Source organism: Zootoca vivipara, chromosome 5 (assembly GCF_965207765.1).
Source record: "Zootoca vivipara chromosome 5, rZooViv2.hap1.1, whole genome shotgun sequence".
In the NCBI taxonomy this organism is placed as follows: domain Eukaryota; kingdom Metazoa; phylum Chordata; class Lepidosauria; order Squamata; family Lacertidae; genus Zootoca; species Zootoca vivipara.
In genome coordinates this window covers 50,007,879-50,025,429 of record NC_142588.1, presented here as the reverse complement: position 1 = coordinate 50,025,429, position 17,551 = coordinate 50,007,879, and the positions used below count along the sequence as shown (strand labels likewise).

Here is a 17,551-nt window from a genome sequence, read left to right as displayed (position 1 = left end):
AAAATGAACGTAAGATTTACAGAAATCCCAAGATGCAATTAAGACCAACAATAAAGCAATGACAATAAGTATAACATACCAAAAAAAAAAAGACTAGAGGCTGAAAAAAAGTTCATCTAAATCTTAAATCTTGATTAATTTTATGTGATTATATGGATGTAGACTTTTAAGTGATTGATGTCCTAAAGAAATCACATTAAATAAATAAAAACAAAAACTGAAAAGCTAATAATCCTTTTAAAAGGCATGAAAATGTGCATATTGTACAACTGTCCCCCACCCTTGATTGCTCTTTGTCATGTCACAGGATTCTAAATCCACGTCTTCTCTGTAATTGTCCATCCTTGTAAGGTCAATTTGATGGCTTGTTCTTAAATGCCATTAAATCTCTCCTGGCTTCTTATTGTTCCAGGTGAAGAGAATAATCCAGATTGAAGCATGAGTGCTGAGACCAACCAGGGGGTAATCACAACCCCTCCACCCCCCAGCATGCCTCACAAAGAGAGATATTTTGACCGCATCAATGAAAATGACCCTGACTACATCCGCGAAAGAAACATGTCTCCTGACCTCAGGCAAGACTTCAACATGATGGAACAAAGGAAAAGAGTCACCCAGATACTACAAAGTCCTGTGAGTAGGATTCAGGGGGTGGGGTTGTGGGGAGACAAAACTGTGTTTCTTCATTTGCAGAGACTTGTGTTGTTATGTCTTCATTTAAAAATAATGGACATGGGAGAGAAACTCTTGGACTACAAGATTGCGATAAAGAATAACTCAGGAGTGCGTAACATTTCATGAAAATCATCGATGGGTGGTTTGTACAGTATTTGTTTCTTGTGCGAACAAACGGCCCTTTATGTGGAGTTTGGCTCTCTCCCCCCCCCCTTTTTTTTTTAATGCTATGCTTCATTAACACTGCACAAAAGTAGCTTCCCAGCTACATGGCATTTGATTGCTGCTTAGACACAGGGAAGAAAGGGGAAGTCACTGCCCAGATACAAACTATTGGGACATTTACATGCAGATCGGCATTCCGCTCTTATTTTGAATTCTGTACTTAAAAGCTGCCTCGAATGCCTCCATGTGATTTGGTTTGTTGGAAAAGGTAAACTGTATTTTACATAAAATAATGTTTTAGAACACCAGCTTAGCATACACTTGTGTGTGAGTTCAGTGCATCTCATAATAGTAGTTATGTAGTTAAAACTGTCAAACTTCTTCATGAGTCCAAGGGAGATTGTAATTTGTCCAAAAACAACCCAGAATAGAGCTAGTTTTGCTTTTTATAATCCATGTCTGCTCATAGGTCTGCGTGCCAAGGAAACAGGGCCAGTCTACAAGAAAGCAGTGCACAATCTTTTTAGGCAGTACAGTAAACCCATATTCATCAGATTGCATCCTAAATGGACAGTGTGACTCCATGAGACTGGCTTATGTGTAAATGTGTTTAGAATATTCAGGTAGCATCTCTATGTGGACATTTTAAAAATGAAACTTCTGTCCTGAGCTAGAGGATAGGTGTAGGTGTGTCTGTGCCCCTTTTAACTTCAGTATGAAAACGTCTAAAGCTAGTAATACGAGTTAATCCTTTATGGAAGGTTGGTGTAGGATTTATGCCTGAATGATAATTGAAAGGCATATGTTCTGCTTCCTCCAGTTTCTATATTATTCAAACCATCTATTAGTTGTAAGTTTCTGGCTATCATGGCTCCAAATAAATTACTAAAAGGGTGACTTTGCTATGTGCTCCTCATTGCAAGTTCCAAATAAAACAACTAGTGGATTAAACCTACCATGGAATAATTCTGTAACAGATTCATCCTGCTCCAAGCCTGTAATTCAGAGGAACTCAGCATGCTAGAAGAGGCATTTTTAAAGGCTGTATACAGCTTAGAAGAGCTCCTAGTGAACAGAGACTGAAGACAACACATACAAAGTTGCTTGCATATGGGCTAATTGGGAAGCTGTGTTTGGTAGGCTGTGTACTTCAAAGGCAGAATAGTGGTCCAGAGGAAGGTGATGATATTTGAGTTACACACAGTATGGGTTAGTGTGAACAGTGGGCACTTACAGTGGAATTTTATGGTTTGCACTATATCTGAAATGTATACACTACTTTTTTTAGTCAAATACTTGTTATTAGATACTGTAAAGCTAAAGTAAATGTATTGTGCTATTCAGTGAGGACTCTTACATTTAATTGGTCGTAGCAAAATTCTACATTTTTTTTAAATAGAATTTGTCTACCTGAAAGAAATCCTTCATGTTTAAAAGCATGGGCACCTATTTCAGATGTGATTCTACATTTTCCATTTTAAGTGTTGCCTTCCTGTGAAACTGTCACATTCTGTTTTTTCTGTATTGCTTTTTTCTACCTTTATGTGAAATGTCTGTCAATACTGTAAAAACATCATTCAAGAATAGTTTCATGCGACCAAAACTGACCCTAAGCTAATCCATATACAGTGTCAGCCTGGAGCCAATATTGTACTTTGTGAATTCAGTAAACATATGACATGACCAGTTCTGTCACTGTGGAAGAGAAATCCTGTGTAAGACATAGCATATACATGTCATGTGCTTGCTAAATATACAAATAAATAAATAGGTAGGCCCTATCTTGAGTCAACTTCAGTTCTGTAATGCTGCACTAGGAAAATGCATGCTGTTTATACAGCTTGTGTGTTACATAGTTTATTTCATATAGTATTTCAGGCATGCTCACTAAAATGCAAACTATCACTACAGCAAGCAACTTGCTCTAATAGGATAGTTGTGCTGGTTTTTAAACAAGAGAAGGAACTGTGGTTTTTGTATTATACAGTAAAGTAGACCCACAACGTATGCAGGGGATCACGCCTAAAGCCAAAATTGTGTATCATCAAAACCCATTGGGTTTAAAGGTGGTTGGGATTGCCAAATTCATACTTCCCAGAACCCCACCTCTTTTCTATTTATTTATTTTTAATTGCCATGCACATTAATCTCACAAGTTAAGTGTTTGCAAGTTGTGGGCTTACTGTACTGTCTACACTGTTGTGTATAAATAAGTACATGTTTAATTAGTAGTATCTGTGCTACTAATTTCAAAGGTGCTACTTTACCAGGTGTCCATAATAATGGTACTTGTTGGTTAGCGTCTGTCTTGGGAGGAATGCGCCTTTCAGGGTGAAGTCAAACTGCTGGAAGGTTGCAGGGCCTTCTGGCATAACTCCTGAGGGCAGAATCCACATAATTAGAAAACTCCGCAGTGAGTGCATGAGTGACCAGGGCAGTAGAATCGCTGCTTTGTAATAGGCTTAGCACACTGTTCAGTTGACCACCTATTGTTTAACATTGATCAAATTTTGTTGAATAGTCTGTTCCGTCCCCTCTCAGGTGGGCACCATTGCCATTTTAAGAGAACAGGGCAAACCTTTTCTAGAAAAATAGCAATGGTTGATCCTAGTATTCTAGATAAAAGCCAGAGAAAAGAAACATTCACATTTATAGAAACAGCACCAAACACTGTTAGAAGTTAATATTCATATTAACACACACACACACACACACACACACACAGAAATAAATTTAAATGCTTCACAATAATAGTATTAAAATGCTATAAGATAAAATGTACTTTTCTTGTTCTGACACTTGACCACTGTTTAACAACAATTGACAGGTCAAATGACATTCCTGGTTGTTTGGTGCCTCGTAGCAAATCCCTGATCAGGGCTCCTGGGTGTTCCTGATCTTGGTGAAATTTGTTCAGCAGTTTGTGTTGTTCCTTTTGATATTGGAGTAGTGTTGTTTCTTTTGGTATTTGGTGTTGGAGAGTTTCCTCTTAGCCTTGTCATGGTGACCATAGCACCTCATTTTTTGTCCCCTTTTGATCATATCAGAATCATTTCTGCAGCTATGAATAGCATTGCGTTTTGTTTACATTGTATTATGGGGAAACAGATGCTGCTTTAGGCAGTGCACAATGCCAGAAAGCTCTGGGTAAAAATACAAAACAGGCGTTTGAACCATCGAGAGGAGTCTTTCTGAAGCACCGAGAGAATGATAGCTGTGTGTTGAGGTACTGTTGCATAGAACTATTGAGTCAGAGATAGCAGAAGTAAGCCACATCATTGCATAACTGTATCATACGCACAAATGTAGTAGAGCAGAAAGAGACTTCCTGGGGTGGGACAGATACTTCTGCCCGGGTCAATGTGTGAATAGACAGATTAAAAACATTTCAGGGTAAGGTAAGGAAATAGCAAATTGTTTACATCTGTAAGTAGTTAATGTTCCTGTTAGCTTTTTTCATGTCAGTTAAGGTCTATTTGTGTGTTTGTGTGTGTTGCATGAAATACTGAGTAAAGAACTTTCAGTTAGCTCTAATTTTATATTGGCTAGTGGGAGCTGCTTATCAGCAGTTTCCAGACATGCAGAGCTTGAGGCTAGTATTGCTAATATAGTGGTACACTATTGGCAAGAATTCACTGGGCTTCCCCCACCCCCCACCCCATGTTCCTAACCTCACCCTTCCCACATTTATAATAGTCTAGCAGTTTTAATGGTATTGCAGTGCAGATAAATTAAGACCCCAAACCATTAATTCCTTCAGCATTTTCCACTTACCATCCCTTATTTGTGGTTTCCCCATAGTTTTATGTAATAATACAGTATAGCCAGTTATAGAGACATTGTGTAATTTTAAAAAACTAAATCCAGATGTATCACAATATCTAATATATAGTTTCATCCACTGTTGGGTTGCACTTTTTGGTTGTTGATGTATAAAACATTATTCCTTATTGGGGGAAATCTGATCACCTGGTTGCTGTCAGCTCTGGTTTCCTCAAGGCATTTTGTAATTGAGTCAAGTCTAGAGTGAGAGACTAGGGTGATGTCCGCTGCTTCCAGAAATGCTTATATAAAGAATAAAAATAACTTCCTGGCCTTATATTGCACCTCTTAGCGTATGTATTATGACACAGTAGTGTTCAGCTTAGAAAGCTTTGTAGAATGTCCTGCCACGGTCGACTTCAAAGACGATCAGACATTCAGACCTTCTATACTATATGCTATAATATGTAACAAAATAACATGTTAATTAGTAAAATCCATAGTGAGTTGGAAAACACACACACACCATGGAATTTAGCTCAGTTGGGTCAAACATCCGATTAGTCTTCCTGTTTGAAAAAGTTGTTTTTCTAAGAAATGGCTTCAGGTAGGAATGTCCCCAGTATTTCATCAGCTGCTGTTGGGTTTGCACGAATGGTTACCAATACTTGATTAAAATAATTTTGAAGTAAATGTGTTGCATGTCAGAGTGGGACACATCAAGGCAAGAAGCGAGCTTGTGGGGGAGTGACATTAGTGGGAGAAGATGGGGGAATGGTGGGTGGGTGGGTGCGCGCGCATGTGCACGCACACATGCATGCATGCATGCTCCTTTCATTTCCTAGCTCTAAAAAATCCACAAACAGGCACTAGAGAAAGTGCAACTCGGGGCTATTTCTGCTATGGGCTATTTATGCTAAATTGATGTAGTTGTTCTGAAGTTCAGTACAGAGATTCCAGTTCCAAAATATTTCAAACTTAAGTTTTAAAAAATGAACTGCTCTTTAATAAGTAACTATCTTGGATGGTAACAACAACAACAACAACAACAACAACAACAACAACAACAACAACAACTAGCTGCTGATTCTTCTTGTTTTATATCTTCACAGGCTTTTCGGGAAGACCTGGAATCACTTATTCAAGAGCAAATGAAGAAAGGCAATAACCCAACTGGGTTGCTTGCCTTACAGCAAATTGCTGACTACATTATGGCAAGCTCTTTTGCGGGATTTTCTTCATCTCCTCTAAGTAAGTAAAAGGATGTACAATTAATATTAATCCTTTCTAATAACTAAAATGACCTTTATAGAGAATGCCTATCCTTGTTCCTGGATTACCTTATGGAAAACCTGACCTTGATAAACTGCTGATAGATTCACTTTTGCTTCTACTGATTTCTGTTTGTGATTACATATACATGTATATATGAGATATCAAAACGATCCAGTGTTCTGCTGCATACAAGCAATACCACTCCCTATAACCCAGATAGCCAATGTGCTGCCCTCCAGACGCTATTGAACTACCACTCCTATCAGCCCCAGCCACAATGGCAGTGGTCAAGCATGGTGGGAGTTGTAGTCTAGCAGCATCTAGAGCAGGCATCCCCAAACTTCGGCCCTCCAGATGTTTTGGACTACAATTCCCATCTTCTCCAACCACTGGTCCTGTTAGCTAGGGATCGTGGGAGTTGTAGGCCAAAACATCTGAAGGGCCGAAGTTTGGGGATGCCTGATCTAGAGGGCCACGTTGCCTATACCTGCTTTAACCTCTAGTTTATATATGGCAAATATAATGCTTTCTTCTAAAAAAGAACTGCTATGTTAATAGCTAGCTTTTTTATTTAATTGTTAATTGAGGTAGCAGGAAAATATAAAAAGTGACATTTTGTTGCGAAATTCTGCTTCAGGTGGTGTTTCAAGTACCTGCCTGTGTCACCAACTTGGTTCTGCCTTCTCTTTTGAAAGTCAGAAAATAAACATTTCTCAGGTGCAAAGTTCAGTAGTTTAAATACTAAAGGTTGTTGGGAAGGTAATGGAAATAACCACAATGTTAGCAGTTTCCAGTTCAGTCTAAAATGTTACTATATGGTTGCTTTGAAGAGAATGTTCTAATGATTTTTTTTATAATATAATTTAGGCTCTGGATTGGTTACACCTATCAATGACCTTCCTGGGATAGATACCACTACATATGTAAAGGGCGAAAAACTTACTCGTTGTAAATTAGCCAGTTTGTATAGGCTGACAGATCTGTTTGGATGGGCACACCTGCCCAATTCATATATCACAGTAAGTACCCTGAAGTCAGCATTTCTATTACTTTGCATATTGGAAGATATATCTGCCCTATAAATTGCATATTACCCCAGGATTAAACATACAGTTTTGTTAGCATCACAGTAACCTTTTCCTCTCAATTTCCAGGTAAGAGTAAGCAAAGAACATGATCATATTCTTATCATTCCAAGAGGCCTATCATTTTCTGAAGCTTCTGCCTCCAATTTGGTATGTACTTAACATAGGGAATAATGTTATACACTTAATTATGTTGAGAATTTTGTTCTGTTTCATTTACTGTTGACCCCAAAAGACATTTCAGAACCTTTAGGACATACAGGCATCCCCCCACTTAGGCGTGTTATATTCACACATATATGCATGGAGCCAGGAAATGATAGAAAGAAGGAAGGAAGGAAGGAATCGTACAAGGAAATGGCAGGAGAGAGCCTCCCTACCCAACAGCTGATGTGGGGGGGGGGGTAATGCAGCAGTAGCAGCCCCTTTACCGCTCATCCTCCAGCCAGCCCCAGAGATTCAACTGGATTGGAGAGAGAGCTGGAGAGCACGGAGAATAGGCATTTAGTGTCTCTTTAAAGGGGGTTTCACACTTTACATTTCACTTAAGCGCCCAGGGGCCTGGAACGTAGCCCCTGCATGTGGGTTGATGCCTGTATGTGCCTAATGCTTTTCTTTGAGCAAACAACCAAAACAAAGGTTACATTTTTTCCCCAGTTGCTAAAACGCGGCTACTTTATTGCAAGTGTCAATCTTCAGGTTTCTATTCAGGTTTATATTACCTTTCACCTGCAGCTTTCTGCTGAACAAGCACTTGCATTTTTAACCAGTCCTCTGCCAAAATTTATCTGCTGCTTCTTACCATATGATCCTCCTCCTTGTTCTCTGTTGTCTCTCCCACTCATGTTTATGCCTGATCCTGTGCCTCTTAAGTACCTTAAATTAAACTTGGCTGTTTGTATCCAGGTGCATATAGTGGGAGAACATGGATGGAGTGAGCCAGAAAGCCTCCCTGTACCTAAAGAAACACTTCATTAAGCAAAACAACTCCTATCCTATTTGAGATAGTCTCCTTTAGAAAAAGTGTAGCACACCTATCCCTGCCCCACAATTTGAGCTTGGAGTTGGCACACTGAACAATTCCATCCGTTTTATTGGGAAATTGTCTTTTTCCTCCCTTAAGCCACTGTTAGGAAATTCAACATGCATCACACTGAGAGTGACATAATCAGAAATGTGATGGGAATCTTAATGGCTTCCCTCATTGCAGCTGTTTGCTTCCCTTCCTACTTATTTGGTGGCTGTAACAGCAGAGAAGTCTCATGGAGGCTACATTCACTATCTGGCATTTTACATGCTGCGATGGCAGCAAACCAAGTGTGAAAGTCGGTGCCTAAGTCCATTGTTTTGATGTCATGTGTCCTGGAAACAACATGTCCTGGAGCTCCTGAATATTGTCCTGGAAGGAAATAGCCTGAGACTGTGTATGCAGCATGCAAGGTTACAGGGAAGCACAGGTGCTTGACACTTAAGGCTTGGTAGTAATCTGAGCTATAAGAACTACTTTAATAGGCACAGTATTTGCTTCATAATATAAAGGAGTATTAAAGGGACGCAGGTGGCGCTGTGGGTTAACCACAGAGCCTAGGGTTGCTGATCAGAAGGTTGGCAGTTCGAATCCCCATTGTTGAGTCCCATTGTTCGGTCCCAGCTCCTGCCAACCTAGAAGCTGTACACAGGCTCCCTCGGCCAATAATGTGAGATGAGTGCCGCAACCCCAGAGTCGGTCATGACTGGACCTAATGTTCTGGGGTCCCTTTACCTTTACTCGTTACCTAATCAAATACCTCAATAAAGGAATATTAATACCTATAAAGGAGTATTAAGAGCTTGTCAAATCCATATTTGCAAGCAAGGTAATTTACTAACTACAGCAGCATCTCCTGAGGGTTTGTACTTTTTTCTTCAATGTTTAGTAGACAACTTAGAGCTGAAGTACAACAGAGCCGACTGAAATGGCTTTAAAAATACCATATCTTTGGACCCAGGTGGCGCTGTGGGGGACTCAGGTGGCGCTGTGGGTTAAACCACTGAGCCTAGGGCTTACTGATCAGAAGGTCGGCGGTTCGAATCCCTGTGACAGGGTGAGCTCCCGTTGCTTGGTCCCAGCTCCTGCCAACCTAGCAGTTCGAAAGCATGTCAAAGTGCAAGTAGATAAATAGGTACCGCTACAGCGGGAAGGTAAACGGCGTTTCCATGTGCTGCTCTGGTTCGCCAGAAGCAGCTTTGTCATGCTGGCCACATGACCTGGAAGCTGTACGCCGGCTCCTGGAAGCTGTACGCCTAATGCGAGATGAGCGTGCAACCCCAGAGTTGGTCACGACTGGACCTAATGGTCAGGGGTCCCTTTACCCTTTACCTAGAGCTGAAGTTCAACAGAGCCGACTGAAATGGCTTTAAAAATACCATATCACACTCATTTAAATATTGTAGTAATTCTAACACTATACTCCATGTTTCTCCTGAAAGTTGAGGAGCTATAAAAGCCAATTCTATGTTCTTTGGTTACTCTCAGTCAAGACTGAAATATAATTAGTGTTGTTTCTCTGACTTGGCTTTTCAGGTAAAAGTAAACATACTGGGAGACGTGGTTGACCAGGGAAGCACCAATCTCAGCATTGACAGTTCAGGATTCAGCCCTCATGCAGCCATCTACTCCATGCGCCCTGATGTTCGATGTGTGATCCACATACACACTCCAGCAACAGCAGCTGTAAGTCTGTTCTCTTCTTAATGTGGCATAAGGAGGAAAATGTTCCAATAGTACACCATTACAGGATTGACTGAAGCTCAGGATTGATTTGTGTTGAGAATCTTCAAAGCTCCAGCAAGTCTATTAATACGTTGTTGCTCTTCAAGGTATGGATCAACTGCTCTTTGCAAGCAAGGTAATTCTCAGATGCTTACAAATTTAAACAGGCACAAAAACAGCCTGTTGTTGACATTTGATTAATTCATCTTGAGAATAACACAAGTTATATAGAAGTGCTATACTTAGTGCTCTTTTATTTCTCAAATTCTTGAGTCTGCTTTTCCTATCAAAGTAGCTTTATTCCTATTAACTATAATGTGTACAATACATCAAAATGTATACAATATGCATACAATACCATCAAAATCAAGTCTTTGTCTACTTCAGATACACACCAACACTGCACACTCTAGAGATTAAAGATGAAAGCTGTTCCTGCATAGGATCAAAGCAGTAAATATAGCAATAATCTGTATTTTCATGTTTTGCATTATTAACCTTTGTTAAGTTTGACACTTCAGCTGTTATGCTATGCATAGCCGTTCAAAAGCAAGGCAGTAAAGAAGACGTTAATACCGGTAGTACAAAATTTTAACTTAAAATGACCCATCAGATTGATATAAATTAATTAATACATGTATTAATAATCACTTAGGCTCACCCAGACTCAGTATTTCAGCTAAGGCCCGGGGGCCGGATGCGGCCCAATTGCCTTCTAAATCTGGCCTGCGGACGGTCCAGGAATCAGCATGTTTTTACATGAGTAGAATGTGTCCTTTTATTTAAAATGCATCTCTGGGTTATTTGTGGGGCATAGGAATTCATTCTTCTTTCAAAATATAGTCCGGCCCCCCACACGGTCTGAGGGACAATGGACCGGCCCCCTGCTGAAAAAGTTTGCTGACCCCTGCAGTATTTGGATGAAACAACTACATTATTATAGAAGCATCCAATTAACAAATAGCTGAATGTACAGCATAGCTGAAAAGTACAAAGTTTTCCAGACATTCAAACAACAAAACAATACTATTACCGTAATAATAAAATTAAAATGTTTGAAAACAACCACAGCTAATAATTTCAAGGTTGCCAGGTACAATGTATTTCAGCCATCCAATGCCTAGGTAAATGGGAATGTTTAAAAATTCCTCCTGAATGTTAACAGCAGTACACAGAAGCAGCACCAACAAAGCCCCAATATAGTTGATCATTTAGAGCCTTGTATGCTAGTACTAACACCTTGAATTGGGCCCGGGCCACTCACTGACAACCAGTGCAGCACTTTTGGGACTGGTGACACATTGTCCCATCAGGCTGCCCCACTTAACCAGTCTTGCAGCTGCGAACTACGCTAGCTGCGGTTTCCACACAGCCTTCAAAAGCAGCCCCACTAGTCCAGATAGGAGGTGATTAGAGCATTGACAACTGAGAGCAAGTTATCTTAGTTCAGGATTGGTCATAACTAGTATCCAGTGTTTTCTTTTCACTGCCAAAGAGGTTCCTATATGCAGAATAGAGATGGAGGGTATTTTTTGGATTCATTCTCTTCTATGCCACCTTCTATTCTGTTCTGAAGTATCCTTTGACCCTCAAGAACAGGTTTAGGGATGAGAATGATCAGTCCTATGGGTGGAGTATGAATACGCAACAATCACACACACATCCTTCATTGGCAGAAACATCTGTTGGATCAAAGAGCTTTACATGAGCAGAGGGACACCATTAGATACAACCCTTAGTCTTTTTTTTTAGAACTCCCCATTTACTTGAACTATATAATTCTGAAACCATCTGCCTTGTCCACATTTGCTTCAAAATCCATATGATGGCAATCCATCCATAAAACTCCCACAAACTATTGATAGTCTGCTATCAACTAGGTAGGAATCCTTGTTCTCCTAATTTTCAGATAGTGGTGAACTAAAGTTATTAAACAGGTACTTTCAGTGTCACTTGAAAATTAAAGAGTTTTCACATTTGTTCCATGTTACAAGCGTTATTTCTTTGAAACAGGTTTCTTCCATGAAGTGTGGTATACTTCCTATCTCTCAGGAGGCTCTCATTCTAGGAGATATTGCATACTACAATTATCAAGGATCTCTGGATGAAGCAGAAGAAAGACTTCAACTCCAGAAAGTTCTTGGGCCAAGCTGTAAGGTATTCCACTCTAGTTAATGTTTTTGTTCAAGGTTTCTAACCTTACTCAGTTTCTGTCACTTACAAGTGTCTCCATTCCTTAGGTGCTGGTCTTGAGAAACCATGGGGTAGTAGCACTCGGAGAGACTTTAGAGGAAGCTTTCCACTACATCTATAATGTGCAAATAGCTTGTGAAACACAGGTGAGAGAGACAGAGAGATGTGAAGCATTTTAAATGCTATATAAATGCTGGCTTCTAAAAAATATTGTTTGTGTGTGTTTTAATAGGATGCTTGCTACTAACAGCTACTTACTGGAAATCCAGGAGAGAAAATGAAATCTATGTTTAACATATACTAGGAACACCAACAGTGAGCTGTACACAGAAGCTACACAGCCCTTGTCCTAGTATCTAGTAGTGGGTAATGCACTTTGCAAGATAGCTATCATGTTTGTACATGTTAACATATTGAAAAGAAGAATATTAGCATGCATTTTCTTTCCAGAAAATTCAAGAAGGCTATATATTCACCCTTCAAATAGTACTTGGAAAAATTTGTAATAACTGAGTCCTTTATGTCACAGGTACATGCACTGGCTGCAGGCGGCGTAGACAATCTTCTTATCCTAGACTTACAGAAGTATAAACCTTTCACACACAATCTGGTAGCATCTGGAGGAGGAGGAGTTAATATGGCCTCTCAGTTCAAGTGGAAAGTTGGAGAACAGGAGTTTGAAGCACTGATGAGAATGCTGGACAACCTGGTGCGTTCATCTGTCTAATCTACAAGTTCTCAGTACTTTGAACAAGTTGCTCCCCATGGGATTGTTCCATAAGAAATTATGCTGTCACTTTTTTCCTGTAAATAAGACACCTGAAAAAGAAATAGCAACATGAAGTAGGTTTATAAGTCAACATTCAAGTTCAATTTATATCCATGCTCATGACAAACTCCTCCCAGACAAACCACAGGAGGTAAGCAGAGTCCAAACCTTAGCTACAGCTTCTGGTTTCTCTGGAGTGACACAAACCAGGAGCTTGGGTTCAGATGTAACACTAAGCTAAACCATGGTTGAGCTCCGAGTAGCCCAGTGGCAGCAGGACTGAGGAGGAGCTAAGTGGCAATGAGTTTTCCAGAGAGTATCATACACTTGTATGTCCATGCTTAGCCATAGTTTTGTTTAGCATTATATGTGAACTAGGACACACTAGATTGGCTAAGGTAGTGAGGTAGTGGTTTGGTCCATAATAGAGAATCTCTGATCTCCTACCCACTTTTTATTTATTGGACTCTGCTATCTCTGTATAAGGAGTTACTCGCTTTCTGTGGGGCCTATGATGTAGAGCTACTGTGCTGCCATACCATACTTGTTCTGCAGTCTTTAAATAATTGTTTGGCATTTAGTGTTAGGATACAAAGGTGTTGAAACTGTTAACATATATTGTCACAGTTTGAGTTGGGATGGGGGTGAGGTTGAAATTACCACCTGAAAATTAATTATGATTTAGGATTAATTTTATGCCAAAGATTTTATTGTCCAGGCGCAGTGTATAAAACTTTCCCCCTCTTGCACAGGGTTACAGAACAGGCTATGCTTATCGACAGCCTCTTGTGAGGGAGAAGCCCAGGCACAAGAGTGATGTTGAGATCCCAGCCACCGTGACTGCCTTTTCCTTTGATGACGATTCAGTTCCAATTTCCCCTCTCAAATTCCTAGCACAAAAGCAGCAGCGGGAGAAGACAAGATGGTTGAATTCTCCAAATACATATTTGAAAGTAGATGTTCCCGAAGAATCCCGGAATGGGGAAACAAGTCCCCGGAGTAAAACCACAGTAAGCAGCTCCCTAGTGATGGGGATGGAATATACCAAAAGGGGTGGGTGGGAATAGGCCCATACAGTGACCTGTATGATAGAAGTTATGATTCTGTGGTGGATTCCATGAATGAGCTACAATTTTGAAAGAGCCAGCCTACTTTGATAAACAAGGAGCAGTAAGTGTGGATGGCATATTTTGACAGCAGTTCTGCCAATAATCAGGCGGGCAAATGTTGTCTCCATCTTCAAAAAGAGGAACCTTTCCAGTTCTATGATTCTGTGTTGTGGTAAAAAGAATAGTATTCCTGTGCACTGTCCCAAATATGGTATTTTATTCTCTTCAATTCCCTGCCAAGTTCAGGGTGCTGGTTTTGATGCATAAAGCCCTATATAGCTGGAGACCAGGATACATGAAAGATGGTCTTAACCCTGTGCTCTGCAGGTGAAGCCTATTGCAGATACCATTATCACTGGATCTCCGTCCTGCACAAAGCAGGAATTAGGCCTTTGGTGTGACAGCACCTACACCTTTTGGAATTCCCTCCCTGTGAACATTGCACAGAAGCCATCTCTGCTGTGTTTTTAGCACTTGCTGAAGACTTTCCTTCTTCAATGAGCCTTCCCCAGTCTGTATCCATATTGGATTTTTTAAAAAGTTGTTTTCATTGTTTCTAACCCTGGGGTCCTTGGGAGGAAAGACAGGATATAAATTTAATAAAATGAATAATTTCCAGAGCGCATGTATGAAAAACAAGTATTATGCAAGGCATCTGACCACAACATAAATTCAACTTTAAAAGATCAGCTCCACCCAGTGGTGGCTTAACAAATGCAACAATGCCTTGTAGTTTCTATCAGCAATTTTCATTATGAGAAGTACTGCTTGAAAGGAATGATAAAAATCCCTGGTTAGGAGGGATAGTTATCCAGGTAATTAAGAAATAAAGTGGATGTTCAGTCCTTCATTATAGTATTTTTGGCAGCGGAAGTACTGTAGCAAGTATCCTTGCTACGTCAGTATTCAAATGTCAGTCCTTTTCAGGTACTTAATTAAAAATACCTAAATGCTATTCAAGCTAGAGGACCATTACACATATAAATATCCTGATGAAATGATATACTGAAAAGCTAAGTGGCATGGCAATGGATTATTATTAGGTCACTTGGATAATTTAATATAAACCCCATTGCCCTGAAATGTCCCCTAGCCTTTACCAACTACTAAATTGCAATATCCTCGCTTCCAATAACATTCTTCCTTATTTCTCTTTTTCTTTCCAAGTGGATAAAAGCTGAAGATTCATCTAAGCTTAGTGGAGGAACTCCAATCAAAATTGAGGATCCAAACCAGTTTGTTCCAATGAATACAAATCCAAGTGATGTACTGGAAAAGAGGAATAAGGTAAGGCAAGGCAGGTTTCTTGAAGACATAAGCTTATTTGCTTCTTGAAAATAATCAGTACCTAACTTACTCTGCTTGTTTGAGAAGCATTACAAAACTTTTCAGTAACATCTAAAATATAATGCAATATTACTGGTAGCTTAAAGGTAGCTTTAAGTGGAACAGGAACTTGCTAAAATTGTCCTTAGTTTGGTTCTGAAAAATTGCTTTTAAATGCCCATCAAAAACCATATTTTGATCAGAAGAAAAATGTTTAAGGTGGGATTTTCTTCTGTGCTATTTTTAACATTACACTATTTTGGAGATTCCTTCTTTATAAGTTTTTAGAAAGAGCCTGCTGTGGTAGCCAGAAACCTCACACTCTTCTGCCTGCTTATTTCCCAGTGAGCCAATGCATTTAACAATGGCAATGAGGAATAATGACAAGAGGCTCTTTGTAAATGCAGACTGTTGGCTGCTTTCACTCCCCAATTCATTTTTCTGTTTTCATACTAATTCAAGCTCCACCCTGGGAAATTATTGTCCTGCCAGACACAAAATGTTTCGTGCAGAAGTTCTGGGAATTTCTTACTTCACATCTGCTTGTAATCAAAAGAGTTTGCCACTATCCTGAGCAAGTCAACTTAGTTCAGAAGAGATCACTTTTTTCTTGGAAAAGATCAGTATGGCAGTGTCACTCAGACATTGGCTTAAAAAGGAATTATCTGTTCTAGGCATGCAACTTTCTCTGGCAAACTTGAGGTAGAGGAGTGTCAAAGTGGGAGGCTATGTTTCAGTTAACTTTCATTGTGTCCCTAGCTGTGCACCATGGAGCTGTATTGTCAGGGCAGCTGGTGCAACAGGAGACAGAGAATAATCACAGAGGTTCTATCTCGATTTACACGTACTCTACTGACAACATAAGCAGCAGCAGGAGGAGAAATAATGTTAGACTACAGCAGTGCCATGGCATGACATTGAAGCTGGGTCATAATAGATATTCTGGAACAAAAGAAGAGCAGACTGATAATTTGCCAACTTAGTAAAAATTCAACGTTGTAAATGTATATGTCTTGCCTGAGAACTCCCTGCTTTTTAATCAAACTTTCTACTCTTGATTCCTAAATCTAACTATATGGAAAGGAAGACTAAAACGCCGGGTTAATAATAGCATGCAATTTGGATATAGATAATATTTCATGCGTGTTGAAGCAAAAATGTAAATACACTTGGCATTGGCTTTTTCTAAAATGACTATGTAACCATTTTAGAGCAGATTGACTAGAATGAAAACAAATAACAGTAAAGTAATAGATTAACTATAGTATCTGTTTTCTGTGACCCATATGAAGTTTGAGGTTCCTGATACATCAGTGTGCTTGTGAAAAGGCTTTTCAAAACCCTTCTGCTTTCCCCCCTTCCAGATTCGGGAGCAAAATCGGTATGACTTAAAAACTGCAGGTCCACAGTCTCAGTTGCTTGCTGGAATCGTAGTGGATAAAAAGCCCAGTGTTGTAAGTGTTATCCATTGTCTGAGTTAAGCATATAACATCTAAAGCAGGCTTCCTCAACCTTGGCCCTTCAGATGTTTTGAGACTACAATTCCCATCATCCCTGACCACTGGTCCTGCTAGCTAGGGATCGTGGGAGTTGTAGGCCAAAAACATCTGGAGGGCTGAGGTTGAGGAAGCCTGATCTAAAGCATGTTCAGCATTTATATGATTCTCCACATTTTATATGATTCTCTCCTTGCTTTTGTAATACTCTTCATACAAAGCAGAAGCAGATTTTAAAACCACCAGTCCTATTTAAAATATTTGTAAAGAGTTTTTAGAGAAGCAATAATTTATGTGATTTGATTTTTCACTGAAGATAGGATTGTGCCCCCGTTTTCATCTTAACCATAATACATACAGTCATACCTCTAGTTACATATGCTTCAGGTTGCGTACGACATGGGATACGTATGCGCCGAACCCGGAAGTACCGGAACGGGTTACTTCCAGGTTCGGCAGTTTGCGCATGCACAGATGCGACGATTGATGTAATGCGCAGAAGCGCCAAATCATGCCGTGCACATGCGCAGACGTGGCGCTTCATGTTCAGGACTTCTCATGTTGCATACGGGGCTCCGGAACGGATCTTGTACGCAACATGAGGTAGATGTATTATGAGATCAGGTGGACAACTGCTATGAAAATTGTAGGATTCTTGAAACAACAATGCTGGGCAAGCTTTCTACAAGTCTTTAAAGTTTGTTTTGACTGGAACCTGGTATTGATTAAAGCCGCTTTCTGTAAGTTCACTAACCTAGTAATTGAAGCAATTACCATATTTTTCCGTCTATAAGATGCCCCCATGTATAAGATTTTGGGGGACTCCAATTTAAGAAAATGGGGGGAGATGTATCCGTGTATAAGACGCCCCAAATTTTTGACATTATTTTTAGGGTAAAAACCTAGTCTTATACACAGAAAAATATGGTAGCTCAGTTGGTAGA

The 17,551-nt window shown here is 39.8% G+C and overlaps 1 protein-coding gene across 24 annotated transcripts in view; it reads left to right on the top strand.

Annotated features, from left to right (window-relative positions):
• ADD3 (adducin 3) overlaps positions 1 to 17,551 on the top strand; it is a 105,707-nt gene that overhangs the window by 76,694 nt on the left and 11,462 nt on the right. For all 24 annotated transcript variants that reach the window (XM_088670624.1, XM_088670630.1, XM_035134156.3 and 21 more), the window contains 11 exons: positions 413 to 633; positions 5,715 to 5,853; positions 6,745 to 6,896; positions 7,032 to 7,112; positions 9,526 to 9,675; positions 11,728 to 11,871; positions 11,955 to 12,053; positions 12,437 to 12,616; positions 13,429 to 13,686; positions 14,953 to 15,072; positions 16,476 to 16,565. In XM_088670624.1, the coding sequence (XP_088526750.1) occupies positions 439 to 633; positions 5,715 to 5,853; positions 6,745 to 6,896; positions 7,032 to 7,112; positions 9,526 to 9,675; positions 11,728 to 11,871; positions 11,955 to 12,053; positions 12,437 to 12,616; positions 13,429 to 13,686; positions 14,953 to 15,072; positions 16,476 to 16,565 (1,608 nt within the window). In that variant the 5' untranslated portion in view covers positions 413 to 438. The remainder of the gene's footprint in view (positions 1 to 412; positions 634 to 5,714; positions 5,854 to 6,744; positions 6,897 to 7,031; positions 7,113 to 9,525; positions 9,676 to 11,727; positions 11,872 to 11,954; positions 12,054 to 12,436; positions 12,617 to 13,428; positions 13,687 to 14,952; positions 15,073 to 16,475; positions 16,566 to 17,551) is intronic.